Source organism: Oncorhynchus gorbuscha, linkage group LG04, assembly GCF_021184085.1.
Source record: "Oncorhynchus gorbuscha isolate QuinsamMale2020 ecotype Even-year linkage group LG04, OgorEven_v1.0, whole genome shotgun sequence".
Classification (NCBI taxonomy): domain Eukaryota; kingdom Metazoa; phylum Chordata; class Actinopteri; order Salmoniformes; family Salmonidae; genus Oncorhynchus; species Oncorhynchus gorbuscha.
The window spans coordinates 20,634,198-20,661,681 of NC_060176.1; the positions used below are offsets into that span (position 1 = coordinate 20,634,198).

General features: G+C 45.1%; 1 protein-coding gene across 1 annotated transcript in view; it reads right to left on the reverse strand.

Moving 5' to 3' along the window:
- LOC124033821 (tight junction protein ZO-1-like) overlaps positions 1–27,484 on the reverse strand; it is a 151,960-nt gene that overhangs the window by 7,610 nt on the left and 116,866 nt on the right. Inside the window, 20 exon segments of the mRNA XM_046346175.1 lie at positions 175–583; positions 687–732; positions 734–797; positions 3,181–3,399; positions 8,029–8,111; positions 8,421–8,561; positions 8,563–8,757; positions 8,759–9,328; positions 10,416–10,724; positions 12,991–13,341; positions 13,590–13,690; positions 15,383–15,593; positions 15,898–15,980; positions 17,282–17,377; positions 17,574–17,758; positions 20,027–20,246; positions 20,451–20,559; positions 21,644–21,794; positions 21,936–22,041; positions 25,939–26,075. Coding sequence (XP_046202131.1) covers positions 175–583; positions 687–732; positions 734–797; positions 3,181–3,399; positions 8,029–8,111; positions 8,421–8,561; positions 8,563–8,757; positions 8,759–9,328; positions 10,416–10,724; positions 12,991–13,341; positions 13,590–13,690; positions 15,383–15,593; positions 15,898–15,980; positions 17,282–17,377; positions 17,574–17,758; positions 20,027–20,246; positions 20,451–20,559; positions 21,644–21,794; positions 21,936–22,041; positions 25,939–26,075 — 3,786 coding nt within the window.

Below are 27,484 nucleotides of genomic sequence, written 5' to 3' on the forward strand. Positions count from 1 at the left end.
ATGTGACTTTCTTTTCTCTAGCCAAGCATAGAATCACTCCTCACTCCTGGTGTGTTACTTCAATAATACATGAAGCGAGGTGATAACACTATAATCTACATATTATAACTGAACCCAGTATAGTTCAGCCAGTGGGTAGGATGCCCCTCTAGGGGTGATGTTGAATCCTCTCACCTGACAGGGATGGCCTTGGGCACAGCGTTGATGTTGTTGTGCTGGTACTTGGACCTGTTGTCCATGGTGCGTGTGAAGGTGTCCATGCCAGAGTCCAGGTCTGTAGGCTGGGGGGAGATCTGGGGCTTGGCTGGGGCTGTGCTGTTAGCTGGGGCCTTGATGGCTGGGGTCAGGTCTGTTTTGTTGTTGGGCAGCAGGTTGTGGTTGAACTTGGGGCTGTCAAACTTCCTCTCGAAGGGCTTGGCGGAGTTGGTGTAGGGCTTGGGGACGTAGCGGTTGTAGCTAGTATTGGCCGGGGCCTTGGGCTGGTCCTTCATTGCCATACCGTTCACTGGAGACTTCTCAGGGTAACTCTTCTGGGGCAGGTAGTTGGTCGTGACTGTGTCTGCTTTGGGAGAGTCATGGGGATCTGGTAAGTGAGTCAGTGTGTGTGTGTGTGTGTACTATTTTTAATAGATGAAAATACCGCATGTAGAACTAGACTAGTGTGTGTCCTACACTATAGTGCTTACCCTCAGATGAGGTGGGTTTGGGTAGTATGGCAGGTGGGGCAGCGGGGGGTAACCTGGGGAACGGGTTCATATCTCCTCTCCACAGGACTGACCTTTTCCACTGACTCTGCCCTGTAAAAAAAACACAAGAGCACATTCAACCAATGTCACAACGATGGCACAAACATTTGGGTTTAAGGTAAAGAATAATTCAGGCCAGGGTTATAATGTATCACAGTTTGTCACACTTACTACATCAAAAATATACACTTAAACAGAGATACATCAGTGATGTGCCATGTATCCTCAAGAGAAAGGTTCAATTACTGCAGTCCAGTTAGTCTGTTAGTTTTAATAATACACAGTGGCTCCATCTAGTTAATTGACTGCATTCATTTACACAGATTGCTTCTATAAAACACACTTTAAAATATGCTTTCCACGACTAGTGCCCATACAACCTTACAGTGCAATTGATCATTTTGTAGCAGTTACAAGTGAATGGTTTTGTTAATTAGGTAATTACAGAATGGGGCAAAAACCATGTAGACATGGCCCTACTAAAAATAAGTTTGTCAAAACAACACATAGGAGAATGGAGCACAGCAATACTGAAGCAAATTGCAATACTGGCGCATACAGTGCAGCTTTGACATCCAAAGTAGCCTGAATATCCCGAGGCAAGTTTTACAGTGGTAAAACACCTTGTATGAACAATGAAACCTATTGTTGATAGTTGAAAGAACGAATAAAATAATACTGTGATGGTATCTTTCCCTTCCCACACTTAATCTTGTATCTTTGGCATGGTCTTTGACTGAAGCGGAGATTGCACACAGTGTGGTACATCAAAGTAACCCTTCTACTGCCGCCCAGGAAGATAACAAAAAAAAACACAGCTTGCCTTCAAAACGTAGTTTTTCATTTGTCAGTATGGGCCAACCACCAACTCTGTCCTTTCAACTATAAGAGGACCATTTCCAAGGCAGGGTGAATCAATGTTCTGGTGGCGGCAGTGTGTGTTGCTGAGAGATATACCGTAGCCTAGCTTTAGACCCCAGGAGTAGTGTTTGTGTGTGTGTGTAGCCAAGATAAAAAGCTTTAGATCCCCATGAGGTTTCTGCCTGGTGAGTGTCCTGAAGGGGGAGAGTAAGCTATATTGTGTTTCCCACCAGAGTTTGTGAGCGGAGCTTTCCAACCGCTCCGCTAAAAAACGCTCCTCTCTCAAAAGAAGAAAAATAATAATAAAATACTGCTCTAAATTTGCTCGATTCATTAAAATCACAATTTAACCAACACCCCTCCATTTTAGTGACAACCTGGACCTACCATTTGGGTTTAAAGTATTGAAACCAAACTATATGGTTTGAATGAAAAGCATTTGAACAAACAACAGGAAAAGGTGACTGTAAGAAGCGCTCATAATTTCAAATAGGCTACATGTCGTATTAAACAGCATATAAACACTAAATAGGTCAGGAGTCAGACACGTAGCCAAAAATAAATTATTTAGGCTATATTATTTAAAGGTTGTAGCCTACAAAGAAATAAATGTTGAAGCATTTGCAAGTGACACTAGGCTGTCAGAGACATTAAGCGCTCAGCACTTAAAAAACATTTTGTTGTATTAAATCATTATAGTCTATAAATTGCACATATAGGCTGTGATTTACTTAAAATTAGATACAAATTAAACCGAAAAATGCCTTATTGGGCTCCATCTACAGTGCCTTTGAATTTAATTGTTAGAAACATGAGTCTGGGGCTTCATGTGATGGTACCTGGAAAGCCTGGAGAGCAGACCGATAGCGGAGAGTACCCGCTCAGCGCCACTGGTGATGATAAACACCCCCCTAAACACTCTTGCCAGGCCAGGCAGGGATGCATAGTTTTTTTCTTTCTTTTTCCTGTTGGTAGGCCTAAAGGATTTTAGGTAAAATAACCCTATCAAAGCAGAAAGACCCTTAGAAGAGGTAATATGCCAGGACTATTGGGTCAAAATCAATGATGGCCCATTGTATAGATAATAGAATGAAAATTAACTTAACCTTTTAGAGATCTGATCTTGAGTTTGTAAATACTTTGCTACAATGATACACTTAGCTAGCTACCCACCTCGTTCCTTTCTGTTAGCATGTGCACGTAGTAAGTACACCATCATGCTTTTGGGAAACCTCTCTTTTCAAATTCCACAATGATGATTTAGTTGTGGATACTACATCACTGCACTCCCTCTTGCTCTTGTTCCTCCTCATCTTTGTATGTCACCTTGATTTTTCACCTGTGTGTTTTATCAGTTTCTTTATGAAAACATTTAGCATACTATATGACAGTAGCTTATGCAAGGGGCTACAGCAGCACACAAGTAGACAAAAAATGCATGCTGGGCCGGGCATGCCCTGAGCGCTACTGGAGCGGACTCCACTCCACTCCACTCACATACTCAGTCTCTCACTACAGTGATTTGATTTCCTACCACATATCCCAGAGAGAGTGACGCGTGGGAGTGAGTTACCTTGGGTAGTTGTATCCGGGATGTGCTTGTGGTTGAGCAGCAGGTTTGGTTACGATGACAGGTGTTGTCTGAGGAGGTGCCTTGCCTGCGTCCAAGCTGCGCCGGTCAAAGTAGGACAGCTGTTTCCTGTAGTACTCCTCGTCTTCATCTGGGTCATAGTGGTTAGAGCGCACTATGTCATCATCGGACACCTCTCGGGCCTTCTGAGGCTCAGGGACTCTGAGGAGAGAGAAAGAAGGGATGAGGCAATGTTGGGAGGTTAATTAAATACCAGATAAACCTTACATAAATACATTCCTCTAAAATGTATTGTGGGGCGTTTGTTTCGATCTCTAAATCACTACAATTTAGCATATAACAAATCAAACAAAACTACATTGAAAACATCAGTGCTTCAATGATAAACATGTGTACAGGACAGCCTCTGCAATACGCATACAGCACATTACTAAAAGAGTAAAAACGTCCAACTCTGCACATCAGTCAGTGTGCAGAGTTGGAAGGTAGTTTCTCTTAGTTTCCACCGAGGGGAGCTCCAAAATCAACAAACAGTAGCAGTGGTAGGCAGTGGCATTGTTTTACGGCAGTTAAACGCTTAACTTGCAAGCCCTACCCAACAGTGCAGTACTCATATAAAAAAGTAGAACAAATAAGGAAATACAAACAAAAAAAACAAGAAATATGAGGAAGCTATATACAGGGTACATGCACAATGTGCAGGGATACTGGAGTACTTAAGGTAGATATGTACATGTAGGCAGGGATTAGGACTGGTAGCAGGATAAATAATAATAATAGTAAGCAGTATGGCAGCAGCATCAGTGGTGGTGAGTGTGTATTTCAGTGTTAATGTGAGTATGCAAGTGTCATGTAAACAGGTCTGAAAAGTGACTGGTAGCAGGAATACATACATATTTATGGTAATATACATGTAAACAGGAGTGATAGTAGATCAGTAGAAGGATAGATACAGTACATACTAATGGCAATCAATAATCAATTAACAGCGGTGTAGTAATACAGCTAATCAATAATTATCTTGCTCTCCAATACACTGTAATTTAAAGTAACTGGCCAGTGAAACTCTAACTTCAAAATTAATATTCTGTTAACCTCTACGGTTCGGTGTCCCTATACCGGGACGATTGTTGTTAACCTGCACTAATGTGACTAGAATGACGTTGTAAGTAACAGCAAACTTTCCAGGACATAGACATGACTTATATGGTCAAAAAGCTTAAATTCTTGTAGCGATTAGTGAAAAAATACCATGCTATTGTTTGAGAAGAGTGCACAACAACAAAAAACTTTTATCACGGCAACTGGTTTGATACATTCACCTCTGAAGGTAAATAATGTACTTACATTCAGTAATCTTGCTCTGATTTGTCCTCCTGAGGGTCCCAGGGATAAAATGTTGCATAGTTTTGTTTGATAAAATAATTTTTTATATTCAAATGTAGGAACTGGGTTCTACAGTTTGAATCCCCGCTGCCTTATATTCATTTCACATTTCCACAAACTTCAAAGTGTTTCCTTACAATGCCAAGTAGCATTGTAAGAATTTGTTCTTAACCGATTTGCCTAGTTAAACAATGGATTCAAGGACATACATTTGCTGTATTAGAAGCTATTTTTTTAATCATTATTGTCGTCAATATTTTATTTACAAAGTTTGCAGATTTTCAATTCACTGTAACGGGATCCTGTTTTCTGATAACAATGCCTGCAATACCGCGGTCGGCCTTGAAACGCTGTGGCTTCAATAAGAGGGGGCAGTCGTTCTCCCCCGGGGTATGCCTACACCATTCCAACATAGAAAAACTGCCTTTTACCATTTTTGGAAGGAAAACTATTTCACTCATATTGTAATTGTTAATTTTAGGTCATATTGTATAGAAATTTGGAAACACAACGTTACTTTAAGCTTTAAAACGGCAAGGATCTCTCTCTGCCTCGTGGAAAAATAGGTTGAATTGCTGGAAATTAGCTTGACAACTGACATTTTCTCTCTCCAATGCCAAGTAGCGAGCCTTTAAAATGTTCATCCCCACGGCCCAAGACTTGGTTCGCCCGGCCATGGTAAATCTCTATGTATGCGATTTTTATTTAACTCTAGTTGTGTTCTGAATTTGATAACACAAATGGTGGTCCCCAGACCAAAAACCTTATGAGAACCCATGGTTTAGGATTCTGGTGGTCTGAGCCTTGATGCAACTGTACCACCTGCAGGACAGGAGTATGGAGAACAGTTCTCAGACACACCCTGGAATGTACGTCCCGGATGGCTGGGAGCTCACCCCCAGTGACACGCTGTGCTGTCCGCACCTCCCTATGTAGGGCTTTCGGGTCGAGGACGATGCAATTGCCATACCAGACGATGATACAACCAGTCAGAATACTCTTGAAGGTGCAGCTGCAAAAGTTCTTAAGGATCGGAGGGGGCATGTCAAATCGTTTCAGTCTCCTGAGGAAGAAGAGGCACTACTGTGCCTTCTTCACAATTGTGCTCGTATGAGAGGACCATGTTAAGTCCTCAGTGATGTGGACACAGTAACTCGAAGCTCTTGACGTTCTCCACTGCAGCCCTGTCGATGAGGGTGTGCACCCTCCCGTTTCCTGTAGTCCAAGATCAGCTCGTTAGTCTTGCTGACGTTGAGGGAGAGGTTGTTGTCCTGGAAGTCTCTGACCTACTTTCTGTCTTTTCGCCATTGGTGATCAGGCCTACAGCCGCTGTGTCGTCAGCAAACTTGGAGTTGGAGTCGTGCGTGGTCAGTCGTGGGTGAACTGGAAGTACAGGAGGGGGCTAAGCACACAGAGTGGGTCCGTGAGGAGCCCCCTTGTTGAGGGTCAACAAGGCGGAGATGTTGTTGCCTACTCTTACCACCTGGGGTCAACCATCAGGAAGTCCAGGATCCAGTTACAGAGGAAGGTGTTCAGTCCCAGGGTCCCGAGCTTGATGATGAACTTGGAGGGCACTATGGTGGGAGAGGGCAGTGTGGAGTGCAATTGATATCGCATCATCTATGGATCGGTTGGGGTTGTATGCAAATTGGAGTGGGTCTAGGGTGTTTGGGATGATGTTCATGTGTGCCATGACCAACATTTCAAAGCACCTAATTATTACAGATGTGAGTGCTACAGGACGGGAGTCAATGTGGCAGGATGCCTTAAGAGTCTTTAGGAACAGGAATGATGGTAGTCAGCTTGAAACATTACCGACTGGGACAAGGAGAGGTTGAATATGTCCTTGAAGAAGCCTGCCAGCTGGTCTGCACATGCCCCGAGGACACACCCTGGAATACCGTCTGGCCCTACAGCCTTACGAGTATTGACCCACTTAAAAAACGTTACTCATGTCAGCCTCAGAGAGAGATCACCCAGTCCTCCCGGCTCCTCAGCGGGGGCCCCTCATGCTGAGCTCTGTGTTGTTTTAGTCGAAGCATGCATAAAAAACATTGAGATTGTCTGGTAGAGAGGCATCGTTAGGCAGATCACGGCTTCCTTTGTAGTCCATCATTTACTGTAGCCCTTGCCACATGCGTCAGAGCCACTATAATAGGATGCTACCTTGTTCAGATCTTGCCCTTTTGCTTGTTCGATGGCTCTGCAGAGGTCTAGCGGGACTTCTCGTATGCAATCGTGTCCTCAGCCATTGCCTCGTAGTTGGCTGCTATAGCCCTGTGAGCAGTAGATGTCTTTTAGCTTAGCACGCACCTCTGTGTTAATTCAGGGCTTTTGTTTGGGGAAGTAGCAAACCTTCACTGTGGAGACAACATCAGTGATGCATTTCCTGATGAACATATTCCAGTCAGCGTTAGCAAAGCAGTCCTGTAGAATAGCTTCTGTTCTGGTAGACCATTTTTCTATGGAGCACATCATGGGTCTTCCTGTTTGAGTTTTTGTTTGTAAACAGGAAGCAGGAGTGGCATGGAATTAAAATCACTGGCAACAAGAAAAGCAGCATCCGGGTGCATGGTTCCCTGCTTATTTATAGCCTTGTACAGTTCATCAAGTGTCAGCTTGTTGTTGTTCTCCTGATGTGGAATATATACAGAAGTCACAATAACAGATCAAAAGTATCTCAGGAGGTAAAAAGGTCAGCATTTGACCATCAGGTATTTCAAGACGTGAAACTCCATTTCACTGTGCTAGATTCTGCACACAATTTGCTGTTGATGAAGAGACATACCCCTCCCCCTCTGGATTTCCCTGAATCCGATGTCCTGTCTGCTCGGTGAACATAGGATATTGCAATTAGGAGAGTCCCGTTGTTCCAAAATCTGCGAGGTCATCCATCTTATTATCAAGTGACTGTACATTAGCCAAAAGAATGAAGGGAAGTTGTGGCTGGTTTTCCTTTTGCCTTTGTCTCACCAGGACGACCGCTCTCCTGCCTCGTTTCCGCCTGCGTTTCTTATTGGGTAGCCCGAAGATTTGGTTGGAGGTACACAAAGAGCCCAGGGCAGATGAGTCAAACTCGAAGTTGAACCCAGAATTTAGTTTAGTAACAGCCAGCCTGATGTTCAAAAGTATTTGACGATCATATGTAATGATAGCAGATACATTTAATGCAAAAAAAGTAGATAAACGCCAAAATAATAGCTAAGTTGGGGCGGCGCATGCAAGATGGCAGCCATACAATACAGTACACTGTCATATCTTCAAAAGTCATTTACTTTTCTAAGCCCTATTATCCACTTCAGAGTGGATCACCTGACAGCCCTAACAAACACATCAGGCACTCAAAGATAAAGCAGCTGTTCTGTGGTGTGATGTAGTATGTTTGTGGGGGGGGGCTCAGTGCTCCATTATTATTATTATTATTACTCCATTATGACTCATTACCTGAACGACTTCTCCTGGTCCAGATTGCTAAGCGAGTTGGCTTTAGGAATGCACGCACCTGGTTTGGTGGGCAGATCTGCTGACTGTGGGAGCAAGATTGAAATGCAAATAAAATTCCTGGAAAAGTAAACATTTACGGACATGACTTGGACCAACCACATATAATTAGAAGAGGTCTGGGTCAGGTAATCCTGTGAGCATTACCAGTGCTTGATTTTGACTGAAATAGGTTCCGGTACTCATTTTGAGTACTGCTTGTATTTAGGTGCAGAAGCTCCACAATACATGAGCTAATATTCTAGAAGAGGAACAGGAATACTTGAGCTCCTGCCCAGGCCAAGCACTGAGCATTACACACCGGCACAAGAGTGAGGTGTTTTCCAGATGCTTACCCTGAGCCCGAAGGTGTCCCCTGCCTCCTTGGCTCGGTCCACAGACACAGAGCGCTTGTTCTCGAACATCTTGACCCTGGACAGCACCGACTGGGCCCTTATGGCCGGGTCGTCCTCCGGCTCCACTCTGGGGGGGAGGGGGAAGGAGATTGGGGGCTGTAGTGATCACCGTGTCCCCAGGTGAGGGACGGAGAGCCTCTGGTTGTGGTTTGGGGGCGGGCACGGGGGCGTCAAAGTTCATGATGGGTTCGTACTGTTGGGGCGGGAGCTTGTAGCCCCGTTGCTGAGGTGGTGCCTGGTTGTAGGCCGGCCCAGGTCCTGGCCGCTGGGCAGGCTCCCCCCTGGTAGTACTGTTTAGGGGGCTCTGGAGAGCGTGTTGCAGGGGGATACGGGTGAGGCTCCTGGTCGTAACGTAGAGGACCGTAGCCCCCTGGGCCGGATGGAGGAGGCTCATCATAGCGGATGGGTCCTGGTCCTGCAGGCTTTCCGTAGCGAGGTCGTCCGTTGTAGCCCAGCGGGGCCTCATCATAGCGCGGCTGAGGAGGGCTGTAGTCTTGCTTGGGTCCGTCTTCGTAGGACAGCCGGGGGTCGTAGCCATGCCCAGGAGGTTGCTGTTGCTGGTGGGGTGGTGGGCCAGAGGTCTGCTGGTTGTAAGGAGGCCACTGGTCATCGTAGTGAGGCACGCTTTTCTCGTGGTGCAGTTGAGAGTCGAAGTTACGATACTTTGGTTCGAGGTAGCCACCCCCGTCGTAGCGGGTGGGTGGGTGATCGTAATCTCTGTACGGGTGTTGGTCCTGGTACGGAGGCTGGGACTCGTAGGTCATGGGAGGCCCCATCGCCGGAGACTGCTTTACACCACCTTGGTTCACTCTGATTGGCTCCTCCAGGTAGGGTTCCTTCTTGTACATCTGAGGAAATAGACAATGGAAGAAACAAATGGTGAGTAATGGGACAAGAGCAACCAGTAGCACACATCCAATAAATAAATGTGTATATAAATATAACAATCATGTAAGAGAAGACAACGTAGAATATTAAAACAGAATATTAATAATGGCTGAAGAAGGAAGCAGAGGAGAAGCAGGGAGACCTGAAATAGAGACACTCAGAGGTAGGGGTTAAAGGTCAGGTCAAATAGAATGCAGGTCTGAATGTCAGATCACAGCAGCCAATACGCACAGGAGCTCTCCATATATATCAATATATACACACACACACAACATACCACTTTAGTTTAAACTGCAACCCAAAAACAAAACCAACAAAGTTGAGACAAAACAAAATAAAAAAATATATCTTGATAAAATTACAAGGCAAATTAAATTACCGCAATAAGATATCTGGAACTTTAGAAGCAAATGTTTATCGTACAATGTAAACCATTTTAAAAACCATGTCATTTGAAAAGTAGTCATTGAACAACATAACTTTCTGAAGTTATTATTTACTTGAACTTCATGGGATGTTTAAAGTCCATAAAACGTATACTCCACAGTTGGAGCGGAATGGCTACATTTCAAATTCAGGGAATAAAACATCAATAAAATATCCAAATACTGATTGATGACTTTAAGAGAATGTCGCCAAATAAATCTATATAATTAAATGGTCCATTCAGTCTGCATCAACCAATATACCACCACTATCTGTTCTATTGCTACGTTTAAACAGAAGAGAAACCAACTGAAACATGTTGTAGCCATGCAAAGAGGGTAAGCAACAGTGAGAGCTTCAGGTTCTTCGCTGCTCTTCTCTATATAGGTACCACACCAATGCAGCAATCAGTCTATATTCTCCTCCAAGAAGCCCACTGTTGTTTACGAGTGCTCAGATACACACAGTCTCTCTCTCTCAGAAGCACACAGTGGACAGCGGGCAGGCATGCAAGAGTGAAAGGAAAGCGTGTGACGGGCGGTACACAGGCAGGCAGCGACAGGCCACAGCAGACCGACAGCGGGGTCGGCCGGGGCCAGGCCACGTCCAGACGATGGGTACCTGTGGTTCTGAACTGGGCGGTCCGGATTGTAGGGGTTCGGGTTCGAGCGTTGGGGCCGGGGCCAGGGGCTGAGCTAGATCAGGGGTGGGCATCCTAAGCCAGTCAGCCTCGGGGCCGGGGCCTGGACTGGGTTCGCTCTGGGGAGCAGCGATAGGGCCAAGGCTTAAACCATGGCTCAAACCAGCTACACCATTTACGGTGTTGTTGACAGCAGGGGGCACTGCCTCTGTCTCAGCCAGTAACACAGGCTGCTCAGGCTGCTGAGGGAGGATAGGCATGGTGGCCGGAACAGCCTCTGCTTTCTCATTCTGTGAAGTGGTTCAGAAACGTTTAATACAAGGTGCTACTCCACGAGGGAGATACACCCTCACTAATGTTAACGTTACAGCGTGACACAGCCTGCTCTGTACCTCCTCCACCGACCGACTCAGTAACTCACCATCCTCGGACCAAATTCAACTGATGGCTTTAGATGCTCAATTTGCCACGTAAGAATTCGCAACAGGACAAAGTTTCTGTTGTTAATGTAGTCTGATTGGATTTTAATTCTAGATTACAGTACAATGTTTTGCTTTTCTTTTTTTCTCTTACACATCAGAAGAGAAACTGTTCGTGGATATCATAACGGCCGAATCGACCCAGATAAATACATTTACAGCAATATGTGGTTAACACTGACATTTCCAACATGCACATAATACTTTCTGGTATCACGGTATCAGTCAGAATCACAAGTGAAACAACTAGGAAGAGCACATAGGTGGGTACCGATACAGACACTTGACAGACACAAAACTTCTCGTCAGTGAGAACATCGACATAAACAAAAACAGTCACACCTAACACAGGTCGTGAATACCGATTATGACAGTCACACTAACACAGGTCGTGAATACTGACTATAACAGTCACACTAACACAGGTCGTGAATACTGACTATAACAGTCACACTAACACAGGTTGTGAATACTGATAATAACAGTCACACTAACACAGGTGGTGAATACTGATTATAACTGTCACACTAACAGCTGGTGAATACTGATAATAACAGTCACACTAACACAGGTCGTGAAAACTGATAATAAAGTCACTAACGCAGGCCGTGAATACTGATATAACAGTCACACTAACACAGGTCGTGAATACTGATATAACAGTCACACTAACGCAGGCCGTGAATACTGATATAACAGTCACACTAACACAGGTCGTGAAAACTGATAATAAAGTCACTAACGCAGGTCGTGAATACTGATTATAACAGTCACACTAACGCAGGTCGTGAATACTGATTATAACAGTCACACTAACGCAGGTCGTGAATACTGATTATAACAGACACACTAACACATGTCGTGAATACTGATTATAACAGACACACTAACATGTCGTGAACACTGATTATAACAGTCACACTAACACATGTCGTGAATACTGATTATAACAGTCACACTAACACATGTCGTGAATACTGATTATAACAGACACACTAACACATGTCGTGAATACTGATTATAACAGTCACACTAACGCAGGTCGTGAATACTGATTATAACAGACACACTAACGCAGGTCGTGAATACTGATTATAACAGACACACTAACGCAGGTCGTGAATACTGATTATAACAGACACACTAACGCAGGTCGTGAATACTGATTATAACAGACACACTAACACATGTCGTGAATACTGATTATAACAGACACACTAACACATGTCGTGAATACTGATTATAACAGACACACTAACACATGTCGTGAATACTGATTATAACAGTCACACTAAACACAGGTCGTGAATACTGATTATAACAGTCACACTAACACATGTCGTGAATACTGATTATAACAGTCACACTAACACATGCCGTGAATACTGATTATAACAGTCACACTAACACATGCCGTGAATACTGATTATAACAGTCACACTAACGCAGGTCGTGAATACTGATTATAACAGTCACACTAACGCAGGTCGTGAATACTGATTATAACAGACACACTAACACATGTCGTGAATACTGATTATAACAGACACACTAACATGTCGTGAACACTGATTATAACAGTCACACTAACACATGTCGTGAATACTGATTATAACAGTCACACTAACACATGTCGGGAATACTGATTATAACAGACACACTAACACATGTCGGGAATACTGATTATAACAGACACACTAACACATGTCGTGAATACTGATTATAACAGTCACACTAAACACAGGTCGTGAATACTGATTATAACAGTCACACTAACACGTCGTGAATACTGATTATAACAGTCACACTAACACATGCCGTGAATACTGATTATAACAGTCAAGCGTATTCTTGCTTTTTTCATTTTTTTTTCTTCAAAAATAAAAAAACACAAACAACGATAGTGAATAAATACTGAAGTGGACACAAATGTTCTTTCCATCTTTTTTTGTTTGTTTTGTGTTAGTAGATAATACTGTTTTAAAACACAGCTTCAATAGCGGCGCCAAAACACCCTCCTCACGCACACCACGGATTCGAGACAACAGGGCAGATGCACGGCTCTCATAAACGGTACCTGCTGGGCCACTGGTGCCTTGAATCCGGCTGGGTCGATCCGGTTCAGAGGGTCGGGCTGCACTGTGTGCTGGTACCCGCCGTACCCCAGGGGCTCCTGGATTACTGGCGGGTCCTCTCGGACGGGCTCCGAGGAGCGGGTGATGGCGGGCTCAGTGGGCAGGCCCACCTCATCGTTCAGCGTCTCGTCTAGTTCCTGGTCGGTGTAGGCCCCGCCCTCTGTGTCCGTGTCCTCGTAGTCGGAGGTGTGGCGGCTGTCCGTGCTGTACATGGAGTACTCACTGCCCGGAGCCGACAGGTACGACAGACGGTCATCGTGCAGATCCAGGTCATCATCTGGAGCACCATCCGCCTGGGGAGACACGACAGGAGGACAGCAGGGGGGAGGGAGAGGGACAAGAGAGAGAGGGGGAAGGGAGATAAAGAGCAGAAGCAGCAACATTACAGTGAGGAGAGACAAAGAAAAACGAGAAATGAATGGCAAAGAAAAACATTAATGCACAAAATACATTGTATATTAAAAATGTCTGACATTTATTTTGAATACAACATTAACATTAAAGTGTTTGATGACGTTAGTCTCGGCGCTGAGTGTCCTACCTTTCCCTCTGAAACCCACACCAGCTGGTTCTGCTGCTGTTGAATGGTCTCCTTCAGGGCACCGTACCACCCGTCATTCATATTATTCATGTTAATGGTGGCTTGGGAAGGATAGAGAGAAGAGAAAGAGCAGAGACAAAGCACCTCTCAAATGAATACAGAGAAACATTATGACACAATTCTCATAATCACTGAAAAACTGTTCTTATAGCCTCATGAAAAACCATTAAGATTAACACGTCAGACCCTGGTTTTCCGATAGCAATGGAACTTTGAAAACACCACGCAGAGAGAATGGTCGATTATCATGCCGTTGGAGCATGTGTCCAAACTGATAGGCTCAAAAGAAAGGAAGCGCTGTTCTAGGATCAGCTTTCTCCATTAGAATATTACCTTAACATTCACATTTTTCACAATAATGTTGGCGGATTAGCTCCTAGAGAGATATTTGTTTGGTATACTCAGTGTTTATTGAGACAAACTACAGACAGTAGCCTACAAGTAGCAAAATAGAACTCAATTGACTAAACATGAAATGTATTTCAATATGATTGAAATAGGCCTATACACTACTGTTTATATTTTAATGCAGTCATCTCGATGTTAATTTGAATCATCTTTTTATATGTCGCTCATTTGGATCAATTGTAAAGACATTGGCAACGTTGTATTTGTAGTCAACTTTGTTCTGAAGTTATCCGTGGTCACAGAGACATAAACCATGTAATTATGTGTTTCGCAAAGATCTTCTGTGTAAAAAGTGACGTGTGAGGGCAAGCGATGCACTTAGCTGTTCTACGAGTGGTCTGTGGCAGGCGTTAGATTACGAGCGTTTTCAAGTGCAACATTAATAACGATGTTTTTGGGAAACAGCTAAGGAGATGTAACGATGCTCCTACGAAGGACAAAAACTTAACCTTAAGATGCCTTTTGGGAAACCAAGCCCTGAACAAGTAATTAATTGATATGTCTAACTATCATTGATTCAGATATTGATGATTAATTATTATTCTACATGAGGGGAAAAGCTTATTTCTAGTATCACTGCTTGTATCATCCCAAAGCTGCTCGTCTCATCACCGGTTGTTGCCACTGTTGTAACTATGAGCTGTCATGAGTCCAACAACACTCAAGGTCTATAGCGCTGCCTGGCAACTGTCAATCTGTTTGACCTGACAAATACCACAGGTGACACTTCTCTCTGTTCTCGCTCTCTCGAGGCTGGTTCTAAATAAATACCAGGCAGTGCTTCATTTACAGACCCATGTGGAATAAGGGAGTAACTCAACGGTGATGGGAAAGAAGAGGCTGGATGTGTGTAGAAAAATGAATTCACGCCTCCCATTTCATACGGGGCAGGGACGTGCAGGGAATGGGTAATGACGGCTGGAGTCCTGTGGGAGGTTAGCTCGGAGCCCTGAGCAGCCCTGCCTGCGTGAGGAGGAGGGGACACAGAACTGCACCCCGCTAAGACACTGACTGTACTGTGCCACCGGCTGATAGTCCCCACTAGGGGCGCAACTTTCACTGGGGACGGGGGACATGTCCCCCCCCCCCATTCTGAAATTGCATTTTTTTTGTCCGACCCAGTTTTAGCATTGGAATGCGATACAAAAAGAGGCAACTGTGCGGACGCCTCAGAGTGGTCGGGTAGGCTGTTTGGAGTGTTTATCCAACTGGAGTTGCGCCCCTGGTCCGCACTACAGTACAGCACACAGCCCTAGCCTCTCTCACTCCTGACAACTCCATCCACTCACTATTTCTCCCTTCCCCTCCCTCCCATAGAAACTCACTGGTGAAGAGGTGGTGGTTGTTCTTCCTCAGTTTGAGGGCTCTCTCGTAGAGTTTCCTGGCTGACTTCCTGGACTCGGGGCACAGCCTGGTTCTCATGGTCTTGACGCCCTGCTTGCTGTCTGGGTTGAGGAACACCACGATGGGGTACCACTGGGCGTAGTTCAAACGGTCCACAGCGTTGGGGGTGATGTCCAGCACAGCATGCCGGTCCTAAGGACACCCCCCCCACCAAAAGAAAATTAAGAATATTTGATCTAAATACTAACACTAAAAGGTTTGCTCAGATTGCTGTTTTAGACTATATTTTTAATATATTGGTCAAACAAAAACACTATCCCATGAACACCAGAGAGCAGTAGTGAGCCATGGATGAGTCAATCTATGCATGTATGTTGTATGTGCTTTAAGAGGGGATCTGTCTGTGAGGTTCTGTCAGGGTGCATGCGTGTGTGTATACGCGTGTGCGTGCGTGCGTGTGTGTATGCGCATCCGTGTAGTAAGTAGTCTCGCTCACCCGGTCAATGATCTGTTTAATGGTGTGGAGGCGAATGATCCCGGAGCTGCGCTGGTCTTTTCCTGCATCTTTGGGCTCACTCTCTGCAGAGGGGGAGAAGGGACAGTGTTACGGTGTCATATTACTGCAGATCTCACTATGCATCTCAGCTCATTACCTTCACCCTAGTGCATGCAATATGCCTTAAGCACATTTCAAAACATAAAATAGTGTCATTATGAATGTGCGCGTGCAACTACAGACATCACAGTATAGTATAATCCGCAATGCAGGAAATGTGTTACATGTGTGAAAAGCATTGAAGTGGGATAATGCACATTCAAGAAGATAGGGAATCAATTCAAATAGAGTCATGATTCAAATTTAAAATGGATATAAACGTCAGGGGAGTTAAGCGGGAATGTTCTAAAAAGGTGAATTGTTTAAACATGGCTAGCCGGCCTTATCTGTCTATCTGCCAACATAAGGTAATGACCCTCTGAGAGGCCAGCTGACCTGGGTGCAGTTTCACTACTCAGATCTCAACACTTATCACAGGATCTTTCACCCCTCAATCAGCATTCTAGATTGCAGAGTGCTAACATCACTAGCCCTTACAATTTCAGTCACAAACACACCAATGGCATAAGGCATCTTCTCCAATCTAATGTAAAAGTTTAAATTTTAAGTACAGATTATGGTGTAATCCACACACAGACATTAGGGGCTTGGGAATTAAGAATGAAGACTAGTACTGTTATGTATGCAGCTTATTATCTATAGGATAGCGACTGTGCCATGGGTACATGCTCCATAACTAGCTACATTGTCATTCCACAACTTCCCTACAGGCTGAATCAGGCCATACATGACCAACTACAGAAAACACATCTACGGTACAGAGGGTAGGCTACCACCTAGCTAACTAGCATCAATTAGCACTGATACAAACAAGTTGATGCACTTCATGACATACTTTCCACTCCTTCATGTTGCTGTGTTTCTGAAAAGAAAATACAAGGTTTACAGAGATAAAGGTTACGCAAAATATGTCCAGGGCTGGAATTACTTTACATGTGGATTTTGGAGTAGTGCACTTAGGAAAATTGAAATTCAATACTGTTTTGGGTATTAGAATGAACACTACATGCTAAAGATGCTAGCTACTCCCTCAAGTGGACCTGGAGAAGGCAGATGAGGGCGCCCTCTAGGCTCTAACACAGAGCTGCTCTAAGCACTGTGTTACTCCAGCTGTGTGTGTGTGTGTGTGTGTGTGTGTGTGTGTGTGTGTGTGTGTGTGTGTGTGTGTGTGTGTGTGTGTGTGTGTGTGTGTGTGTGTGTGTGTGTGTGTGTGTGTGTGTGTGTGTGAGACAGACAGTGAGATGGCTAGCTAAAGGCTACTCACTGGCAAGCTCAAACAGGTCAGGCTCCTCTCTGGCCAGCTTCTCTCTCGCCACGTCTGCGATGGACCCAAAGATCACTACAGGCCTCAGGAACCCAGCTAGATAACAGAAGACACAAAACACCATATTTGACGGTCTCAAGGTCAAATTTGTAGGCAAACACATGGCTGCATTCCAATTTTCACACTAGCATACATTTTAGAATGAAGCAATGTACTGGGAAAGCATTCTCAGTGGTAGGCTAGTTTAGGTATTGTGACGTATCCCATGGACCCTGCTCTGGAGATCACCTACCCTCTCTCAGCACCACCCTCTCATAGGCAGGGAACTTGGTTTGGACCGGCTGGGCAGACAGGTCCTCTCTGCTCTTCCTCAGGTTCCTCTTGGAGGTCCGCAGACCACGGAACCTCCAGAAGTCAGCCCTGTCGCCCCCTGGCGTTTTGGGGAGGGTGTACTGCACACTGGACAACTGCTCTGCCCTGTGGGAGGGCGATTGGAGAGGTGTCAGGCAACAGGCAATGGATTCAAAGATTGGATTTCAGTGGAAACTGCCAACATGCCCTTTATTTTGAATTAGTGCAGTTATCCAATGTGTCATTTACGGCACTTTTATCACTATTCTATTGTGAAATACTTCTATACCTTAGTAGAACCTAGAATTCAGTAAACATTTGACTGAAAGCCTCCCGGGTGGCGCAGTGGTCTCTGGGTTCAAGCCCAGGCTCTGTCACAGCCGACCGGGAGGACCATGGGGCGACGCACAATAGGCCTAGCGTTGTCCGGGTTAGGCCAGTAGGGATATCCTTTTCTCACCGCGCACTAGCGACTCCTGTGGCGGGCCGGGCGCAGTGCACGCTGACCAGGTCGCTAGGGGTACTGTGTTTCCTCCGACACATTGGTGCGGCTGGCTTCCGGGTTGGATGCGCGCTGTGTTAAGAAGCAGTGCGGCTTGGTTGGGTTGTGTTTCGGAGGACGCATGGCTCTCGACCTTCGTCTCTCCCGGGCCAGTACGGGAGTTGTAGCGATGAGACAAGACAGTAACTACTAATAATTGGATACCACGAAGTTGGGGAGAAAAGGGTGGTAAAAAAACAACATTTGACTGAAGAGGACACTGGCATGGCTAGGGACACAACGTGGCAGAGTAGCCCCGGTGCACCGCATATAATGGTTACGTTAATGTATGCAAGTGATAAATATCTGTGTCACGCTGGTATGTTGGGAGCACTGTGAGGTTCCAATCTTCCCCATGGTGTGGAATCTCTCTCTCTCTAAACATAGCCAGGGGCTGTAGGTCAGGCCAGGCCTAGACTCCAACAGGGACTCTGTCAGTCTGCTGTTTCATTATGAATAGATAGTCTCCTACCCTCACAGGACTCATAGTGCAAATGCATTCTCACTAGAGCAGTTGTCACCCGTGTAATTGAGACTAGGGGTGATGTTAATGTGGCCTACTTTACACAACCTAGTTCATCACCTTAAGTTAGGGTTGTTGTTTACCATCTCTACACCGACTGCTGCTGGTGTCTTATTTGACTAATGCTGTCAACCCCCCACTCTACCTACCCTACCCTCTTGTCTCCACAGAGATATAGGTTACGCAGAGTAGGCTCTGCTGTATTCTACCTGTTCTTGTTGGGGATGACGTCTCTCTCCTGTATTCTACCTGTTCTCGTTGGGGATGACTGCTCTCTCCTGTATTCTACCTGTTCTCGTTGGGGATGACGTCTCTCTCCTGTATTCTACCTGTTCTCGTTGGGGATGACTGCTCTCTCCTGTATTCTACCTGTTCTCGTTGGGGATGACTGCTCTCTCCTGTATTCTACCTGTTCTCGTTGGGGATGACTGCTCTCTCCTGTATTCTACCTGTTCTCGTTGGGGATGACTGCTCTCTCCTGTATTGTACCTGTTCTCGTTGGGGATGACTGCTCTTTCCTGTATTCTACCTGTTCTCGTTGGGGATGACTGCTCTCTCCTGTATTCTACCTGTTCTCGTTGGGGATGACTGCTCTCTCCTGTATTCTACCTGTTCTCGTTGGGGATGACGTCTCTCTCCTGTATTCTACCTGTTCTCGTTGGGGATGATGTTTCTCTCCTGTATTCTACCTGTTCTCGTTGGGGATGACTGCTCTCCTGTATTCTACCTGTTCTCGTTGGGGATGACTGCTCTCTCCTGTATTCTACCTGTTCTCGTTGGGGATGACTGCCTCTCTCCTGTATTCTACCTGTTCTCGTTGGGGATGACTGCCTCTCTCCTGTATTCTACCTGTTCTCGTTGGGGATGACGTCTCTCTCCTGTATTCTACCTGTTCTCGTTGGGGATGACGTCTCTCTCCTGTATTCTACCTGTTCTCGTTGGGGATGACTGCCTCTCTCCTGTATTCTACCTGTTCTCGTTGGGGATGACGTCTCTCTCCTGTATTCTACCTGTTCTCGTTGGGGATGACTGGTCTCTCCTGTATTCTACCTGTTCATGTTGGGGATGACGTCTCTCTCCTGTATTCTACCTGTTCTCGTTGGGGATGACTGCTCTCTCCTGTATTCTACCTGTTCTCGTTGGGGATGACTGCTCTCTCCTGTATTCTACCTGTTCTTGTTGGGGATGACTGCTCTCTCCTGTATTCTACCTGTTCTCGTTGGGGATGACTGCTCTCTCCTGTATTCTACCTGTTCTTGTTGGGGATGACTGCTCTCTCCTGTATTCTACCTGTTCTCGTTGGGGATGACGTCTCTCTCCTGTATTCTACCTGTTCTTGTTGGGGATGATGCCTCTCTCCACCTCCTGGTGGTTCTTGCCAATGCGTATGGCAAGCCAGGAGCCCAGCTTGCCGTTGTAGAGGGTGTCCACTACACGGAACACCTCTCCCTTGTTGAAGCTCAGGCCGTACGGAGACTCCTTCTCATACTCAAAGTGGGTCCGGATGTAGAACGAGTCACCCACATCTGACTCTACTATCCGACGGTAAACTGGAATTGAGGGAAAATGGTAGAGGAAGAAATGAAGTAGGGAAAAATGTTCGGGTATACGATTGAAAGCGTGTGTAAAGTTCACATGTAACCAGGTTAATTTAAAATGTGTGTTTCTGTGCAAATGCAAATCTATACACTCTCAGACCCTGTCAAGATCGCAACGTGCATTTATCTAACATCTGTTTTCCCCATGTTACTCACCATCCTTCTTCTTCTGGGCCAGAATGGTGACCTCTTCACCCCTGGGAAGGTCTAGGAGGAACAGCACAGCCTCCTCTCGGATGATGTTAGCAAAGTCTACGTTGTTTACCTACAGAGATGAGGGAGAGAGAAGAACAGAGACTATCAGATCTCCAGGGTTCAGGCCAGTCTACTTCCCCACCTCAACGCCCTGCGGTCCCCAGCACAATATCACGTTTATTTACCCTGCTGCAGAGCCAGCGTTTGAACCAGGAACACATGGGGTTGAATCATATAGAACAACGTTCATCCTCCTCAGAAAGGAGACTTCAAATCTATCTCAACTAGTCACACTGTGAAGGCCAGGAAACACTCACAGGCTCCCTGCCCAGGGGTGGAAAACAACATCCTGGTTTGTGTCTGAAACAGCACCCTATTAACTATAGTGCACTACTTTTCCCTACATAGTGAAGAGGTCAAAAGTAGTGCACTATATAGTGAATAGGGTGCCATTTGGGACACATTCCTGGAAGCCCACTCATAGGGAATAGCACAGAGCCTAGAGATGTGTTTGTACAGCAGGGAAGGAGGCTAGCAAAGAGGAGGAGTTAGCCCTCCCCACATACCACCTTGACCCATACTGTGGTGTGGGAGGAACACAAAGCATGGTGTGTTTCATTAAAATGTGTGGCTAGTGATAAACATGATTAAATGAATCCAACTCTGATATCAGAGAGGACTTCCATTAACAATACTTCAGACAGGGCCTGAGAACAACAACCTCTATTGTGTGGTTCAGAGTAAACAAAGGAAAGACAGAGAGGAGAAGAGCCAGGCGTTGACCTCAGACTGATTCACCGTAATTACCATTTTCTATCTCACATCACTATGACCAGTGACCACACAGTAGAGGTCATTGATCCTTCGGCTAGTGGGTCACATAGTTTAACAAAGTGTTTCCAACTAAGCGTGGGCAGCGATGAGAACGTTTCCAGAACGACAGCAGACGTTCTCAAGCTAGGACAGAACAGAACATACCGTTCAACACTATCTACTGTGGAAAAGAACAAACCACATATCCTGCGCACTTTCCAAAGAGGAAACTTTACAATGGCTTTGTTGACAAAAATGTGACAATCATTAAAAGTGATGAAACATACACAACAGCTAATAATAATAAAATGTGTAAAGCAGGTATGAGATAAACTTCTTACCCTGAGAATCTGGTCTCCTTCCTCCAGACCTTCCTTGGCAGCTGGGCTGTCCTCCAGGACTCCGGCTACAAAGATGCCCACGTCGTTCCCTCCGGCCAGCCTCAGGCCAACACTCTCCCCCTTCTTAAACTTCACCAGCTTCATACTCGGCCTGCATGGGGAGTGGGCATCATACACAAACAGACGTTTAGATACTACTGTTCTACAGGGAGCCATTACATTTCAACAAATAACATGGTACTGACATATATAGTAATAATAAAATGGCTTTAACAGGAAGACTGAGGATTACCTGAGGATGCTGTCATCATGACCAGCGCTGGGCACTGGGGCATCAGAGGGGCTGACTGGAAGGTCCACATCAGGCTGGCCAGGCTGGGCATACACTGGCTTTGGTTCTACAGGACCAACACACACTTCAGTCACATACTGATAGTATGATCACACACACATGTAACACACTAACCTGGTAGAGGAATGTGAATGTAGAGATGACTATCTGAGTTAGAGTTAAATACAGTGGGGGAAAAAAGTATTTAGTCAGCCACCAATTGTGCAAGTTCTCCCACTTAAAAAGATGAGATAGGTACACTTAAACTATGACAGACAAAATGAAGAAGAAAAAAAATCCAGAAAAATCACATTGTAGGACTTTTAATGAATTTGCAAATTATGGTGGAAAATAAGTATTTGGTCACCTACAAACAAGCAAGATTTCTAGCTCTGACAGATCTGTAACTTCTTCTTTAAGAGGCTCCTCTGTCCTCCACTCGTTACCTGTATTAATGGCACCTGTTTTAACTTGTTATCAGTATAAAAGACACCTGTCCACAACCTCAAACAGTCACACTCCAAACTCCACTATGGCCAAGACCAAAGAGCTGTCAAAGGACACCAGAAACAAAATTGTAGACCTGCACCAGGCTGGGAAGACGAAATCTGCAATAGGTAAGCAGCTTGGTTTGAAGAAATCAACTGTGGGAGCAATTATTAGGAAATGGAAGACATACAAGACCACTGATAACCTCACTCGATCTGGGGCTCCTCACAAGATCTCACTCCGTGGGGTCAAAATGAACAGTGAGCAAAAGAACAGTGAGCAAAAATCCCAGAACCACACGGGGGACCTAGTGAATGAACTGCAGAGAGCTGGGACCAAAGTAACAAAGCCTACCATCAGTAACACACTACGCCACCAGGGACTCAAATCCTGCAGTGCCAGACGTGTCCCCCTGCTTAAGCCAGTACATGTCCAGGCCCGTCTTAAGTTTGCTAGAGAGCATTTGGATGATCCAGAAGAAGATTGGGAGAATGTCATATGGTCAGATGAAACCAAAATATAACTTTTTGGTAAAAACTCAACTCGTCGTGTTTGGAGGACAAAGAATGCCGAGTTGCATCCAAAGAACACCATACCTACTGTGAAGCATGGGGGTGGAAACATCATGCTTTGGGGCTGTTTTTCTGCAAAGGGACCAGGATGACTGATCCGTGTAAAGGAAAGAATGGGGCCATGTATCGTGAGATTTTGAGTGAAAACGTGGCTGGGTCTTTCAGCATGACAATGATCCCAAACACACCGCCCGGGCAACGAAGGAGTGGCTTCGTAAGAAGCATTTCAAGGTCCTGGAGTGGCCTAGCCAGTCTCCAGATCTCAACCCCATAGAAAATCTTTGGAGGGAGTTGAAAGTCTATGTTGCCCAGTAACAGCCCCAAAACATCACTGCTCTAGAGGAGATCTGTATGGGGGAATGGGCCAAAATACCAGCAACAGTGTGTGAAAACCTTGTGAAGACTTACAGAAAACATTTGACCTCTGTCATTGCCAACAAAGGGTATATAACAAAGTATTGAGATAACAAAAGTTTATTGACCAAATACTTATTTTCCACCATAATTTGCAAATAAATTCATTTAACAAATCCTACAATGTGATTTTCTGGATTTTTTCCCCCTCATTTTGTCTGTCATAGTTGAAGTTTACCTACGGTGAAAATTACAGGCCTCTCATCTTTTTAAGTGGGAGAACGTGCACAATTGGTGGCTGACTAAATACTTTTTTGCCCCACTGTAGCTACGGTATAGGAATGGGTCAACATTATGTAACACTAGAGCATGGTTCTTGAGAAAAATCAGTGTTTTCCTGGGACTCAAGCTCATGAAAACATGTCCCCTTTTCGGGGCCTTAAGCGAGATTTGGTTTGAAGTTCCCCTCGACCTCACGGGCAAAATACACTATACTTACAAAAGTATATGTGGACACCCCTTCAAATAGTGGATTCGGGTATTTCAGCCACACCCGTTGCTGACAGGTGTTTAAATTCGAGCACACAGCCATGCAATCTCAATAGACAAACACTGGCAGTAGAATGGCCTTACTGAAGAGCTAGGCGATTATCAACATGGCACCGTAATAAGTGCTGTTAGTGTGAAGTGGAAATGTCTAGGAGCAACAACAGCTCAGCCGCGAAGTGGTAGGCCACAAAAGCTCACAGAACTGGACCGCTGAGTGCTGAAAAGCACGTAAAAAACGCCTGTCCTCGGTTGCAACACGCACTACCTCTGGAAGCAACGTCAGCACAAGAACGGTTTGTCGGGAGCTTCATGAAGTGGGTTTCCATGGCTGAGCAGCCGCACACAAGCCTAAGATCACCATGCGCAATGAATGACAAGCGTCCGCTGGAGTGGTGAAAAGCTCACCACAATTGGACTCTGGAGCAGGGAAAACACGTGATGAAGCACACATCTGGCAATATGATGGACGAATCTGTGTTTGGTGGATGCCAGGAGAACGCCACCTGCCCAAAACATAGTGCCAACTAAGGTTTGGTGGAGGAGGAATAATGGTCTGGGGCTGTTTTTCATGGTTCGTGGTAGGTCCCATAGTTCCAGTGAAGGGAAACCTTAACGCTACAGCATACAATGATATTCTACACGATTCTGTGCTTCCAAATTTCTGCCAAATTGTGGGGAAGGCTCTTTCCTGTTTCAGCATGACAATGCCCCCATGCACAAAGCGAGGTCCATACAGAAATTATTTGTTGAGATCGGTGTGGAAGAACTTGATTGGCCTGCACAGAGCTTTAACCTTAACCCCACCGAACATATTTAGGATGAATTGGAATGCAGACTGCAACCCAGGTCTAATTGCCCAACATCAGTGCCCGACCTGCTGTTGTGGCTGAATGGAAGAAAGTCCCCACAGCAATGATCCAAAATCTAGTGGAAAGCCTTCCCAGAAGAGTGAAGGTTGTTATAGTGTTAAAGGGGGGACCAACTCCATATTAACTCCCATGATTTTGAAATGAGATGTTCGATGAGCAGGTGTCCACATACCATGTTGTGTATTTTAGTGGCCCCCCTCTTCACGGTGGAGAGAAAAATTTAAGTTTTAAATAGAATTTCCTGCAATTCTACACATTGTTGCCATAGGGTGTAGAAAATTCTTTGCCATTTTAAAGCTAATTTCATGCAATTCTCTATATTTTGCCATGACTTATACCATGCTAATATGATATTTGAATGAGAGAGACAAACAAAATCAATGGGGGCCCCCTGGAGGTCAGGGCACCTGGTCGATATTCGTTTATGACAGTGGAGGCTGGTGGGAGGAACAACAGAAGGACTGACTCATTGTAATGTCTGGAATGGCGTCAAACATGTGGCTCCCATGTGTTTGATACTGTTCCATCTATTCCATTCCAGCCATTACAATGAGCCTGTCCTCCTATAGCTCCTCCCAGCAGCCTCCTCTGGTTCCTGATTACTACACGTTTACTGTAGATAGCTGGCTATACTAACTTAGCAATACATTTTCTTTTATCTGACATGGCTAATGTCAGTGACTGACATTATAAGAGAAAAATTGCTGATGCACAATCATATTTCGATATTGCACCTTGTGAATTATACTATTCTAACTCAACAGTAAGTTGAGACCAAGGCTGAGTTTCTAGCCAAAATAAATAAATAAATAAATACATATATAGATAGATATATTATTTTACTCTGACATGTCACCACCCACCATTAACATGTTCATGATGACCCATACTTTAAGAAAGACTGTGTGGGGAAGGCCCATAGTACTCTAGTCTAGAGGAATTGTCTAGAGTACTATGGACTGGGCTTTTCTGATATGTGGGACAAGGAGTACAGAGTGCATTCCAATCTAGGGCGGAGGAGAGGGGGAAGCAGAGAGGGATAGGCACAGTACAGAGGAGTGTCAAGGCCTGTTTTGGTTCAGGCAGTTAGACAGGTGGAGGCAGCTGGAGGCAGCAGGGGCCCTGACTGACCTGGCAGTGGGGGCAGTTTGTCCTCTCTGGCCAGTGGCTGGTCGCTGATGGCCTGGATTAGGGCCTCCTGGGAACCTTTAACAGGAGTCGACATCACCCCGGGCTTGGAAATCCTCTCCTCATCTCGACTTCTGTGGCTAGAAAAAGAAACAGTTGATTATTTATTTTGGGTTTGTTCATTATTTCCTTTGTAGGCCTACCATGTGAGATGAAGAATGGTAGCAATTATGAAGAGAGAATAGAAAGGTGGATGGATGAACCCTGAGTCTAATTATTTATTTATTTTAAGTATAGGAGACAAAACAATGTCACACGACCTCTGCACCCTCTCCACAGAGAGCTTCCTACACAGGCTGCTTGGAGAAGGTCCTGTTGTTTTATCCCAGGGACGCAGCCACAGTGACGGAGTGTGTGATCTGTGTGTGTTGTTATGAGAGCGTCGTGTTACTGACATCACGGCGTGGAATGAGTGATAAGGCACTAGGAACAGTAAAGAACGGCCAAAACAGTAAGGAGTTAAAAAGGAGGACAGCCGTCTTCGACTCAAAACTATTTGAACTACACGTTTATAGGGTCCGACCTAGTCTCTGCTGGCCTCGGTTTCACCTCTGCATCGACTGCATCAGCAGCAGAGCAGACTCCAGGTGCTTTCAGCTATGTGGTCTACAGAATCCTCTCAACCCTACAGTATCACTGACAACCACACAGAGTCCAGAAACACTACTCAGTCATACCGAAGCAGACATTTTTCTAAAAATGTTTTGATTGAGAGCTGTGTGCATTACAAATGATTCATTCCATTTCCCTTCTCAACCTTTGAACCAAACCACAGCAGCAGTACTGTATACCTGCCAGAGCCAGTCCCAGTTCCAGCTCACCACAGCCAGGCACTGAGCATTCAGATTCAGATGTGCGAATGCCGTGCTCCGTCTCTGCAGCTCTATTCGGCTGCTTCTTAGAACAATGGGTTCGAATTCCAGCCTGGTCACATGACCCCGAAGCTGGCACAGGAGTCCAGCCAGCATCCAGCAGCTTTTTACACAGGAGGAATGTAGTGGTAAGCTACACTACAGCTGGACTGTGCCACCATCTTACACCCAACACTCTCCCTCCCTCACACAGGACTTTAACAGGATAACATGCACTCACACACTCTCCTTCACACAGGACAACATGCACTCTCTCCCTCCCTCACACAGGACTTTAACAGGATAATATGCACTCACTTCCCAAAGACAAAATCAGACTCAAACAGCAACAAACCAAAACCTATTAGCTTGAAAAGTGAAATGGGGATCCTTGCCTTCCTAACATTCAATTTCCTGTCTTTGTGAGAACAAATGAAAACACTCCATCAAAAGTGAGGAAACAAATGGGGGGGGGGGGAATACACACACATTTCCTAGACGCAAAATGCTTATTTTTTAGTTGAGTCGAGTCAGCGACAAATTAAAATTTAAGATTAATTCACAACACATGGACCTAATTTCATCCTCATAATGAAAAAAAATGGAGACTACCTTTTGATAATCCAATTCTATTTCAT